This window comes from Pristiophorus japonicus, chromosome X (assembly GCF_044704955.1).
Source record: "Pristiophorus japonicus isolate sPriJap1 chromosome X, sPriJap1.hap1, whole genome shotgun sequence".
Lineage (NCBI taxonomy): Eukaryota > Metazoa > Chordata > Chondrichthyes > Pristiophoridae > Pristiophorus > Pristiophorus japonicus.
Window position 1 is genome coordinate 33,207,857 of NC_092010.1, and position 13,157 is coordinate 33,221,013.

Genomic DNA, 13,157 nt, shown 5'->3' on the forward strand with positions numbered 1-13,157 from the left:
GCTTCGTGCAGACCGTACAGAAGAACAGGTCCAAGATGGATGAATTCATTCAAGTGCACAATTCCCAAATTCGCAACACTGGAAAGCAGAACCTTGCTGCTGATTTGGTATTTTGGTCATTGCCTCCCGTCAGGTGCCTTTTCATTGAGGTCCAAGCCCTGGAGGTGAGCAACAATAAGCAGGTTATTGTAGAACATGTACAGACCGAGAGGATTGAGGATAGATAAAGGCAGACCACCATACGGAAAATGTTTTACGCAACTGGCAAGAAAGTGAATTTGTAGCACGGAAGAATTGAGCCTGTTTATAATTCTGAGAGATAAATTTTGTCCCTTTAAATAAATGCTCTTTTACTCGCCCGTCCACAGTGATATCATCCAGCCTTGAGCACAAAAACCTAGGCTGACACTCCCAGTGCAGTACTGAGGGAGCGTCGCACTGTCGGAGGGGCAGTGCTGAGGGAGCGCCGCTCTGTCGGAGGGGCAGTACTGAGGGAGCGCCGCACTGTCGGAGGGGCAGTACTGAGGGAGCGCCGCACTGTCGGAGGGGCAGTACTGAGGGAGCGCCGCACTGTCGGAGGGGCAGTACTGAGGGAGGGCCGCACTGTCGGAGGGGCAGTGCTGAGGGAGGGCCGCACTGTCGGAGGGGCAGTACTGAGGGAGCGCCGCTCTGTCGGAGGGGCAGTACTGAGGGAGCGCCACACTGTCGGAGGGGCAGTACTGAGGGAGCGCCGCACTGTCGGAGGGGCAGTACTGAGGGAGCGCCGCACTGTCGGAGGGGCAGTACTGAGGGAGCGCCGCACTGTCGGAGGGGCAGTACTAAGGGAGGGCCGCACTGTCGGAGGGGCAGTACTGAGGGAGCGCCACACTGTCGGAGGGGCAGTACTGAGGGAGGGCCGCACTGTCGGAGGGGCAGTACTGAGGGAGCGCCGCACTGTCGGAGGGGCAGTACTGAGGGAGCGCCACACTGTCGGAGGGGCAGTACTGAGGGAGGGCCGCACTGTCAGAGGGGTAGTACTGAGGGAGCGCCGCACTGTCGGAGGGGCAGTACTGAGGGAGTGCTGCACTGTCGGAGGGGCAGTACTGAGGGAGCGCCGCACTGTCGGAGTGGCGGTGCTGAGAGAGTGCTGCACTTTGAGAAAATGTCTTTCGGATGAGACATTAAACCGAGGCCCTGTCTGCACTCTCAGGTGGAAGAACAGGGAAGTTATTCCTGGTGACCTGGTCAATATTTATCAAACAACCAACATCTAATACAGATGATCTGGTCATTATCTCACTGCTTTTTGTTGGAGCTTGCTGTGGGCAAATTGGCTGCCGTGTTGGCTGTAAAGCGCTTTGAGATGTCCAGTGGTCGTGAAAGGCGCTATAGAAATGCAAGTCTTTCTTTCATTTACATAAAGTCTAAAGTTGCCCACACAAACAGATATTGAGGGATCAATGCTAAGAACAGCCCTTTCCAAACCCATGAAATGTAAATTGGGGAGTAAGAAATAAAGGTAGAGAGCGGAGTTACTGGGGCTGCCTGGATTGGACATGATGCATGGTTGCAGGAAGAGCTCAGAACAGCACCCACTCGTGGTGAAGTCATTATATTACAAAACTGCAAGATTACAATCGAAATTGTTAAAAAAAAGATCCAAAGTGTGATGAGGAATAAATGGGTTGATTTTAATATATTTTTTTAAATAAACGGGCAACTCCTTCATTGAGGCTTTAGATTTTCTGCAATGTGCAGTTAGTTAATTTGATCCTTTTACATGTGACTCACTTGTTAAAAATGTCACACATAAAATTAGCAAGAAGTGGGACACTGATGTTTTTTCCCCATTTGTGAACGGTTATCGCTGGTCGTGCAGTACAATTTCTGTACATTTGATCACTTCTCTTCTCGGTTGATCCGGCTGCATTACCCTCCAGTTGAGAGAAAGCAGGTGTCAATCTCACAGTCCTCTATCAGTGCAGTTTTGTAACTAGCCACCAAGAGATGGGCAAGAGTGATTTTCTCTCTCCACCCTTCTGGGAAAGGCTCCTCGAGCCTCCCACCCCCGTGATGTCTGCGCTCCTCGAATTCTGGCCTCTGGAGCATCCCTGATTATAATCGCTCCACCATTGGTGGCTGTGCCTTCTGTTACAGAGGCCCCAAGTTCTGGAATTTCCTCCCTAAAGCTCTCTGCCTCTCATTCCTCCTTTAAGACACTCCATGAAACATAGAAAATAGGTGCAGGAGTAGGCCATTTGGCCCTTCGAGCCTGCACCACCATTCAATATGATCATGGCTGATCATGCAACTTCAGTACCCCATTCCTGCTTTCTCTGCATACCCCTTGATCCCTTTAGCTGTAAGGCCCTTTTGAATATATCTAACGAACTGGCCTCAACAACTTTCTGCGGTAGAGAATTCCACAGGTTCACAATTCTCTCAGTGAAGAAGTTTCTCCTCATCTCGGTCCTAAATGGCTTACCCCTTATCCTTAGACTGTGACCCGTGGTTCTGGACTTCCCCAACATCGGGAACATTCTTCCTGCATCTAACCTGTCTAATCCCGTCAGAATTTTATATGTTTCTATGAGATCCCCTCCCATTCTTCTAAATTCCAGTGAATATAAGCCTAGTCGATCCAGTCTTTCTTCATATGTCAGTCCTGCCATCCCAGGAATCAGTCTGGTGAACCTTCGCTGCACTCCTTCCCTCTTTAACCAAGTTTTTGGTCATTTACCCCAATATCTCCTTATGTGGGTCAGTACCCAAATTTTGCTCCTGTAAAGCGCCTTGGGATGTTTTACTACATTAAAGGCGCTATATAACTGCAACTTGCTGTTGTTGAAGTGCTTGCTTGGGCTGGTGAAACCCACATCCAACTGCTCTGGGCAGTGCACTAGTGCCACCTAGAGGAAAGATTCAATAAGACAGTCTGTACTTTCTAAAATCCAGAACATCTCAAATTTAGAACTAATTAAAAGCAAACACAAGAAAAAAAATATTGACACGAAGGGCTGAGAGAATGTGGAACACACAGTCCCAGAAGATAGATGGCAAATCAGTTGAGACGATTACGAGGGGAGATATGATAACGTGGGAAGTAAAAGTATTAAGGGAGATGGAGAAAGAACAGGGAACATGGAATTTTGATTAAAAAGATAAAGAGCTGCCATGGCTAACAAAATGGTAGAGCAGGCTCGCTAGGCCAAATGACCTGCTGCTGTGCTCCTATTAAAAGTGTCATTGACATTCAGATGCAGAGCTCTGTGCGCACATTTAAGTAAGCATGTGCAGAACTCTTTCACTTGATAATGTTGCAGTGCTGAGTTGGCAGTTTGTAGCTCACACCCTTCATAAGGCCGGTATCTCAAACAGTGTGTGCAGGGTGTGGGGGATTTCTCTTTAACTGCAATACTCTGCTATGTTAAATGCATATAGTACCAAGACTGAATTGTCCTCTCCCGCATAAAAAGTTGCAATAAAATTACTGGGGCTGCATTTTAGGGTTTACTGTTTTCAGGTCGAAAGCGCAGGCGGGGCGGGAAAGTTAGCGGCCGGGAACAGTTTGCGCCTCAGTAGGGTAAGTTTGGGCATCTGGGCCCTGCGTCAGGGGGCGCAGCGCTAAGGGAGGCGTTGTACACCCTCTCATGGCGCAAGGATGGGAAACTCGCCAACTAAAGTGCCGGGCCGTGTGCGCTCTGATTTCCCAGGCGCACTTCCGGGCAACGAGACACATTCCACACCCGCCGCAGCTCTTGCCGGCGGTCCTGCTCAGCGCCGCCGCAAACGCCCGACCCGCGGATCGCGACGGGGCGCAGGAGACCTGAACACCGCCTTTCACACCGCTCCGGGGCGAAACGCCGAGCGCAAAGGACCGGAAAATCCAGCCCCTAGTACCTACGTTTAAATATTGTACATTTGCTCCACTCAATCTCACACGAGGCGGTTTGTAGTGCACTGGGGACCTCCAGTGACAGAGTCTGGTACTGCAACAAATCTTCTCCCACGTTGAGCAAACGGTCCATAGAATAATACAGGAGGAGGTCATACGGCCCATTGTGCCTGCGCCGGCTCTTTGAAAGGGCTTTCCAGTTAGTTGCACTCCCCTGCTCTTTCCCCCATAGCCTTGAGCTCTGGAATTCCCCTCCTAAACCTCTCCGCCTCTCTTTCCTCCTTTAAGACGCTTTTTAAAATCTGCGTCTTTAACCAAATTTTTGGGCGGCTCGGTGTCAAATTTTGCTTGATAATAGCTCCTGTGAAGTGCCTTGGGACGTTTTACTATGTTAAAGGTGCTATATAAATATAAGTTGTTGTTTCAAGTATTTATCCAATTCCCTATTGGAAGTTACTATTGAATCTGCTTCCATCACCTTTTCAGGTAGTGCATTCCATCATCATCACAGGCGCTCCTTCGAACGAGGATGACTTGCTTCCACATGAGTTCACAGATGTTTCAATGAGGGACCCGATGTTCCAGTCCTGAACTCCAATTGAAGGGGTGGAAGATGCCTGTGCGTGGATTTTTCTAACGTGCACTGACCGTTGCACATCAACCACACCGGCTTGACAGAGCTAGGCCTTTGTCCAGTGGCAAGGCTTAACCGGGATGACTGGAGACCTGCTCTGATGCACGGACCCAGTGCGCACACATATCGCAGTGTGGGCTGGCCCGTGCTGCCCCTGGGCCCTCGCCACAATAAACCCAGGGGCTGGGATCAGTATAAAACTCCCCTCGGGCTGTCCTTGTAAACTTTTTGTATACATAGAGCACCGTGATCTGAAAAAACCTATGTAGTGCCATGTATAATGCAAGTTCTGTTTAGTAATGTATGTTGCAAAGAAATGTAACTGTATCCTCACCCATTCCGTGTATCGTAGAGTGCCACTAGTAAATTAGTATGATGACTGTATTACAATGTATCCTGGATTGTACTGAAATGTACCTCGAAATGTAAAGCAAGCAAATGAATTGAACTGCCGTCAGCATCCAAATGTATTGTATGGAATTGCTGACCGCATCCAAATGTACTGAACTGTCTTCCAATGTATTATGCAAATTTTTATATGAATAAAGTATATTTTGAAATTTAAAAAAAATACCGCAGTGTGGACTAGCCTGTGCTGCCTGAGCCCGCGCCTCTTCTGGGCCCCGTACCTCCGCCACATTCACTGCACCTCTGCTATGATCTCTCGCCGCTTCTCCGCTACATTCGCTGCGATCTCACACCGTTTTCCGCCGCATTCCAATTAGTTACACGCCAGGTCATAACTAGCTGCGTAAAAAAAACATTAGCCACATCTCCCCTCTGGTTCTTTTGTCAATTATAAAAGGGGGGTTGGTGTAATAATTTGGGGATCCTGTCCTCAGATGATTCAGAATTGGTACAGTCCATAACCAGCGGGCAAAATATTTCCAGCTTTCAGTGAGGTCATTGACCAACTGAAGGCGGCGGCAAATGGCATGTTGGCCTTAATAGCGAGAGGAATTGAGTATAGGAGCAGGGAGGTCTTACTACAGTTGTACAGGGCCTTGGTGAGGCCTCACCTGGAATATTGTGTTCAGTTTTGGTCTCCTAATCTGAGGAAGGACATTCTTGCTATTGAGGGAGTGTAGCAAAGGTTCACCAGACTGATTCCCGGGATGGCAGGACTGACATATGAAGAAAGACCAGATCGACTGGGCTTGTATTCACTGGAATTTAGAAGAATGAGAGGGGATCTCATAGAAACATATAAAATTCTGACAGGATTGGACAGGTTAGATGCAGGAAGAATGTTCCCGATGTTGAGGATGTCCAGAACCAGGGGTCACAGTCTAAGGATAAGGGGTAAGCCATTTAGGACTGAGATGAGGAGAAACTTCTTCACTCAGAATTGTTAACCTGTGGAATTCTCTACCACAGAAAGTTGAGGCCAATTCATTAGATATATTCAAAAGGGAGCTCTTACGGCTAAAGGGATCAAGGGGTATAGAGAGAAAGCAGGAGGTACTAAGGTTGCATGATCAGCCATGATCATAGTGAATGGCGGTGCAGGCTCGAAGGGCCAAATGGCCTACTCCTGCACCTATTTTCTATGTTTCTAAGCCAATCCCCAGGAGCAGGGGTTAGCAGAATTCAACAGAAAATCGCTACGGGTGATCCCATTTGCAAGATCTTTCTCCAGAATGCACTTGGTCTGTAATGATGTTTTAGAATGACGGGAGCTCGCCAAGCACAAATATGGCTCATTCACTCTGGATTTTGGGAGTCTTAGAAATTTACAGCACGGAAGGAGGCCATTCAGCCCATCATCGTGTCCGTGCCAGCTGAAGGAGCTATGTAGCCTAATAGCACTTTTCAACATTAGGTCCGTAGCCCTGCAGGTTACGGCACTTCAGGTGCACATCCAAGTACTTTTTAAATGTGGTGAGGGTCTCTGCCTCTACCACCCTTTCAGGCAGTGAGTTCCAGACCCCCACTACCCTCTGGGTGAAAACAGTTCTTCAAGTCACCTCTAATCCTTCTACCAATTACTTTAAATCTATGCCCCCTGGTTATTGACCATAACTGTTAATTGTAAGAGAGAAAATGTTCCAATTTATTGATGGATAAAGGTAAAAACATAGCTACAATGTTTGGATTTTGTAATTATTTTTACTTTTATTCACATAGTAAACAGATACAAATAAGCAATACATACACTGGAGCAGGGCAGCACCTTTCATACACGTCTTTACAACTGCAAATTAAAGTTGATTGTTTCAATATAAAATGTAGCTTTTATAGGAACAGCCCGACTTTAAAATCTCCAACTTCAGTGTCAGGGAAAGCGGAAAATCCCCAGCCTGTCAAACGCCTGGAAACTTTGGTTATGATGTTGTGTGATATTTCATTATAAATACACCTCGATAATTAATGACTAAAATGTTTAATCCCAGAATTGAAACGGTTTTGTCACTCCAGACGCTGAGCATCAAACACAGGACAGCCCACAGAACAGGTGCTCAGACCAGACCAGAGTGTTACATTTGCCCTTGTGGCCCCTGTCTCACGGGCTGTGTGGAGGAAGGTTAACTCCAGTCTTACACACAATGAGAAAGTAGAACTTTAATGAAACACAATGAGTAAAACACACTGCTATTTTCTGTGAATATGCTCATGGTGAGGCAAAGTAGATTCGAATGCTCTCTATTTCAATTACAGGTACAGCACGGGGTTAGATGCAGAGTAAAGCTCCCTCTACACTGTCCCCATCAAACACTTTCAGGGCAGGTACAGACTTTTAGGCTGTGGGCGTATGCATACGGGAACTTGAGTTGAGATTCCCTCAACCTTGTTTCACATTACAGAAGCAGCGTGCAAGAGACTTTCATTCCATTAGTCTGGTCTGGATCTCAACCCAGGTACCAGAGCTACACCACCCAGCCCCTCCCTTAATTATTCAAACAATTCATGTAAATCTTTCGGAACTCAAACATCCTATTATCAGTGCAAACATGCCGGTTTATCAAGAGATGGATGGGCTTGATCATCACCCATAGTCAATCTGATCTTAAGTGTCTTGCAAATACAGGCAACTCTCGATTATCCGGGTCACTCGGGGAGTGGGCTATGCCGGGTAAACGATTTCTCCGTTACAGCGATTGACATTATAAAGTTAAAACCCGATGCCTTCCCGGGCCGAAATTTTAAATGCCGTTACAATAGTTTCCTGTCGGATCCGTGTGCGGATAATCGAGAGTTGCCTGCAATGCAGAAAGTTAATGGGGGATCCACTGACCTGCTTGGCTACCAAGACAGATTTGCAGAGGGTTAGGGTTAGCATGTTTATTTAGCACATTTTGACGTCAAAACCACACTGCCAATTTTCTGCAAGATAGGATCTGAATAATACTGGATCATATTCCAAGGGAGTTGAAGTGCATCTTTTTCCTGCACCCCTCCTGAAGGCATTCACCGCTTGCTAGGATGTTGTTCCGTGGGCTCCGCGCACCTTACCCAAGTGGTCCATCTGCATGGGTGAGCCCCGACGGTGTCGGCAGGGCATTGTCCCATGGGAAGGGCATCACAGTCAAGCTTGGCTCCGTCCTCTCCAGGCTTCCAATTTCACCAGATGTTGCGAGACAGCAAGCAGGATCAGGAATTCGGAGGCCACCTGTTACTAGCGTTACCCTGGCTGGGATCAGCCGACTGAGCACAAGTCAGGACCAAGCATGGGATCTTTCCGGCCTGAATCGGCCAACTACTCACTGGGCAAACTCAGCCAGCTAACGAGTCCCAAGTGACTGGCTAAACACCTCGACTAGTTTAAAAGATTTGATGGGCGACGGTGGCGTACACATGCCATTCCTACGTCCACTGCTTTAACAGAGGGGTTAACACATTCAACGTGAACTGCACGTGGGTTAAAACAGTGGATAGAGGGCTGCCATATGAATAGGTTAAATGTTTATCCACCAAGGTTGGGCAAATGTCTTTCCGTGTTAGATAAAAAGCAACACATAAAAATGCAAATACTGGAAATAGGGTTGCACTCGGATCACTAACTTGTCTTTTTCCTTCACAGATGCTGATAAAGCTGCTGTGTATTTCCAACATTGTGTTTTCTCTTAAAGCAGAAAGAGATTAATTTCCCCCTAAACACAGTTTCCTTTGTGGCATTCCCAGACTCAACAATCCTCCTGGGATGAACAAATTCTCCCAAAGTATTGCAGGGTAGAAAGAGTGCGGTTTCCAGGAAAATGGATTATCTACACTTCAAATATTGAAGCACCTGAGCAACCTTTTGAATTGCTTTCAATGAAAAACATACGTTTCCTTTAATATTTCTCACAAAGTTTAAAAAAAAGTCTTCTGACTCGGTGCATTGTGTCTGTACAATGCTTTGTCTGCAATCACATTTTCTGGGCGAATTCTGCGCTCATTGCAAGGAGTGAAAGAGTGGACACTCGTTTGTCAAATCGATCCGGTGTGGAGCAAGCCAGCACCAGAATGACACTCCCTCTGCTCCATCGCAACACTGGAGAAAAAAACTGCTACATGCAGCAACCGTGTAAACATGAATGGATTTACAAGAAGATGAGTGACCAAGCAATTCTTTGCCCAATGTGCCTTCATGCAAAACTTGGAGGAACACTTTTGACTGCACCAGTATGTATTTTCCCCCACCAGTCACAATGGCCTCAAGTGAGTCTGACAGCTCATGCCGTGGGCTCACATCCACTAGCAGTTGAGACTGACGTAAGCCACGTCCGTTCAGCAGGGAACTTTCATCTGATCGGATTGGGCTGAATTTGAACCTGGACCTGTGGTATGAAATGGCAGTGTCTAGCTTGCTGTGGAGTCGGTCTCCTTCTAGATCACTTTTTCAATCTTTCACACCCCCCATCCCGGTTCTTTCCAAAAGGCACTTTTACTGGGGCACAGTGCCTCACACCCAAGTGACCAACCTCCCCGCAAGGGTTTAGACCGCGAGTGTCCGTGTGCTATGCAAGGGTGGTGGGCATCTCAGTTGGGTCAGATCCTGCCTTTGCCCGATGTCCACATATGTACATTTTCCACAAAAGGATCACTGGACAGCAATCAAAAACAAAAAACAAAAAACAAACGACCTGTTGTAGCTACAGGAGGTAAATACACATCAGTTGAGTAGACAGCTGCCTGTGTTGTCAGCACGGAACAATTACTTTTACTGCTGAACTACGGGGTGACGTCCTGTAATTGTCACAACTTGAGTTCTGGACTTGGAAAGCACATTGGAACAATTAATAACTTATTTCAAATAAGCTTCATAATACTTAACGGAATTTAAAAAATCATAATTCATTGCTACCTTTGTACTTATCCCTTTATATATATAATATATACACATACCCACGCACGTAAAAAAACCTCCCACACCACCCCCCCCCACTCACAGCCGGACAACCCTATTCCCAAAGACACTGCAAATGCTGCTTTGTGCTAAGTGGACAGAAGACGGCGAGAGGTTGGCTCATACCCATTCCCAATCCGCGCCTTCCCATTGCTCGGGCAATCTGGCCAAGATCAGAAATCAACAGGCACTTAATGCCACATCACGGGATCGATCGTACGTAACGTCGGCAGTAACAATGTCCCATGCCACTGGGCTGCTTACTGACCGTGACAATTGTAAGAGATCAAGTGAATGTCCCAAATTCACTCAACGCTATCGAGATGAAATCCCTGTGCATTTTCTGGGAAATTAGGTTCAAAGAACATCACGGCAGATGCCATCAGCACTGCAGCAATCCCTTCAGAACTACAGCAAGTAGGGCCAGGTGCTCGACTTGCAACCACACTGGGCTTCGTGCTACCAGTTTCAATGACACTCGTGGGGAAACATTTATTTCCCCAACAGCAATGGCATGTTGACCATCCACTCAACTAAAGACATGTGGATGGTCAAGGTAGGAGAACACTTTAAAAATATCATGTCTTTAACAGAAACCTTCAGATCCCTTTCCCTTCCAAAACACCCCACCCCCACCCCCTAAAATAAAAAGGCACCTCCTAGGCAGACTGAGCAGCAAGAGCCCTCGACTTTCAGTCAAGTGCACGTCTTGTGAAATTCAAGTTGCTGCTTTTTTAAAAAACACTTCAGTTTGGGAGGGAAAACAAAGAGTGCTGGTCAGACTGAAGAGCGATATCCTTCACCGTTGGGCTCATTTCCCTCCTGCCATTATTTTCAGATACTGCAGTGCGTTGTGGGCTGCGTTGGCACGGGCGCCATCCCGCGTCGAGGCCGAGCCATGGCACACGGTGGTGGGCTGGGTAGAGAGCTCCACAAGACACTGGTACAAGCCACTCAAACTCAACTCTTCTGGAAAAAAAACCCACACAAAAGACACAGGCGGTTAGCAAACAAGAACATAAGAAATAGGAGCAGGAGGAGGCCATTCAGCCCCTGGAGCCTGTTACACAGGAACAGGAGGAGGCCATTCAGCCCCTCGAGCCTGTTACATTAGGAACAGGAGGAGGCCATTCAGCCCCTCGAGCCTGTTACACAGGAACAGGAGGAGGCCATTCAGCCCCTCGAGCCTGTTACATTAGGAACTGGAGGAGGCCATTCAGCCCCTCGAGCCTGTTACACAGGAACAGGAGGAGGCCCATTCAGCTCCTCGAGCCTGTTACACAGGAACAGGAGGAGGCCATTCAGCCCCTCGAGCTTGTTACACAGGAACAGGAGGAGGCCATTCAGCCCCTCGAGCCTGTTACATTAGGAACAGGAGGAGGCCATTCAGCCCCTCGAGCCTGTTACATTTGGAACAGGAGGCCGCCATTCGGCCCCTCAAGCCTGTTACATTAGGAACAGGAGGAGGCCATTCAGCCCCTCGAGCCTGTTACATTTGGAACAGGAGGAGGCCATTCGGCCCCTCAAGCCTGCTCTGCCATTTAATAAGATCATGGCTGATCTTCGACCTCAACTCCACTTTCCTGCCCGATCTCCATATCACTTGATATTCAAAAATTTATCCATCTCGGTCTTGAATATACTCAACGACTGAGCATCCACAGCCCTCTGGGGCAGAGAAGTCCAAAGATTCACCACCCTCTGAGTGAAGAAATTTCTCCTCATCTCAGTCCTAAATGGCCAACCCCTTATTCTGAGACTGTGACCCCTGGTTCTCGACTCCCCAGCCCGAGGAAACATCCTCCCTGCATCTGCCCCGTTAAGCCCTGTAAGAATTTTGTATGTTTCAATGAGGTCACCTCTCATTCTTCTAAACCCTAGAGAATATAGGCCTGGTCTACTCAATCTCTCCTCATAGGGCAATCCCCCCATCCCACGAGTCAGTCTGGTGAACCTTTGTTGCACCCCCTCAATGGCAAGTATATCCTTCCTTAGGTAAGGAGACCCAAACTGTGCACAATACTCCAGGTGTGGTCTCACCAGGGCTACACTTCAAAAAAAGAATTAATTGCACGTGGAGCACTTTGGGATGTTCTGAGGGCAGAAGATGCGAGTGCTTCCTTGCACGCCACGGTTCCTAGAATTAACTTCTTACTCAGCTAGTCGGAAGAGGTTTACTCCTCATTTACTTTTTGATAATCCAAGCACTGGTTTCAAGAAGAGACAAGATCTGCCTGCAATCACGAAGATCGGTGGGTGCGCCTTGATTATATAGCCCTACAGTATCCTCCTGGCACTGAAAAACATGGAACGTAATCAGCCAAAGGTGACTTACCAATGTCCAAGTAACTGACATCGAACCGCTGCTCCTCCGCCAACTCCCTCAGCATCTGGCAAAAGTTGGAGTTGGCGACACCAAGTGGATGGCTCTTGAGGTGCAGAATCCGTTCGCCCGCAGAATTCCGGAGCGAGTCCCACGTACAACCTGTGCTCTTGCCCCGTGGGCTATCGAGTTTGCTACCAACCATCTGGGGAGAGGGAGAGGGAGAAGGAGAAAAAAAAAACACAATGGGGGAAAAAAATTCATTTTCAAAAGTCACACCTTTCTATTTGAAATACTGTTTTGTTCCCATTCTTGCTCTTTCCACGGACGTAATGTTCCACGATGATCTCCCTATCTCTGTAATCTCCTCCAACCCCACAACCCCCCTAGATGTCTGCGCTCCTCTAATTCTGCCCTCTTGACCATCCCCGATTTTAAACCGCTCCACCATTGGCGGCCGTGCCTTCAGCTGCCTGGGCCCTAAGCTCTGGAATTCTCTCCCTAAACCTCTCCGCCTCTCTTTCCTCCTGTAAGACGCTCCTTAAAACATACCTCTTTTACCAAGCTTTTGGTCACCTGCCCTAATCTCTCATGTGGTTCAGTGTCAAATTTTGTTTGAGAACAGTCCTGTAAAGCGCCTTGCGACATTTTACTACGTTAAAGGCGCTATATAAATACAAGTTGTTGTTGTTGACCTGCAGAGTGCCTCGCGGTATGAGCAGTGCTCTCTCACTTCCACTGTCGAAGCTACAGTGCCCTACATTATAGGGTTTGGTGGAGGGGGAATCCTCCATCTTCACACAACGGACTCGAAATCCCAATTTGCAGTTGTTGGCTGCTCAAGTGATATGCAAGCAACTGCCGAAGTATTTCCGGAGACAGAATGATACCCAGAGCAACAAAGAGAAAGGACGAGTTCTTGAACATTCACAGACAACTAAAAATGCAAAATAAAAAGAAATTTGTTCCGGGGTGGGAGAGGGAAAAGAAAAACAAA

At 47.6% G+C, this 13,157-nt stretch overlaps 1 protein-coding gene across 3 annotated transcripts in view; it reads right to left on the bottom strand.

The window, feature by feature from the left end:
• Positions 1–9,877: 9,877 nt before the first annotated feature.
• Positions 9,878–13,157, bottom strand: part of tarbp2 (TAR (HIV) RNA binding protein 2) — a 33,516-nt gene continuing 30,236 nt past the window's right edge. For 2 of the 3 annotated variants that reach the window (XM_070869533.1, XM_070869531.1), the window contains exons 7-8: positions 12,173–12,365; positions 9,878–10,806 (exon numbers count right to left, since the gene is read on the bottom strand). In XM_070869533.1, the coding sequence (XP_070725634.1) occupies positions 10,649–10,806; positions 12,173–12,365 (351 nt within the window). In that variant the 3' untranslated portion in view covers positions 9,878–10,648. The remainder of the gene's footprint in view (positions 10,807–12,172; positions 12,366–13,157) is intronic. The other variant, XM_070869532.1, reaches the window with a different exon arrangement.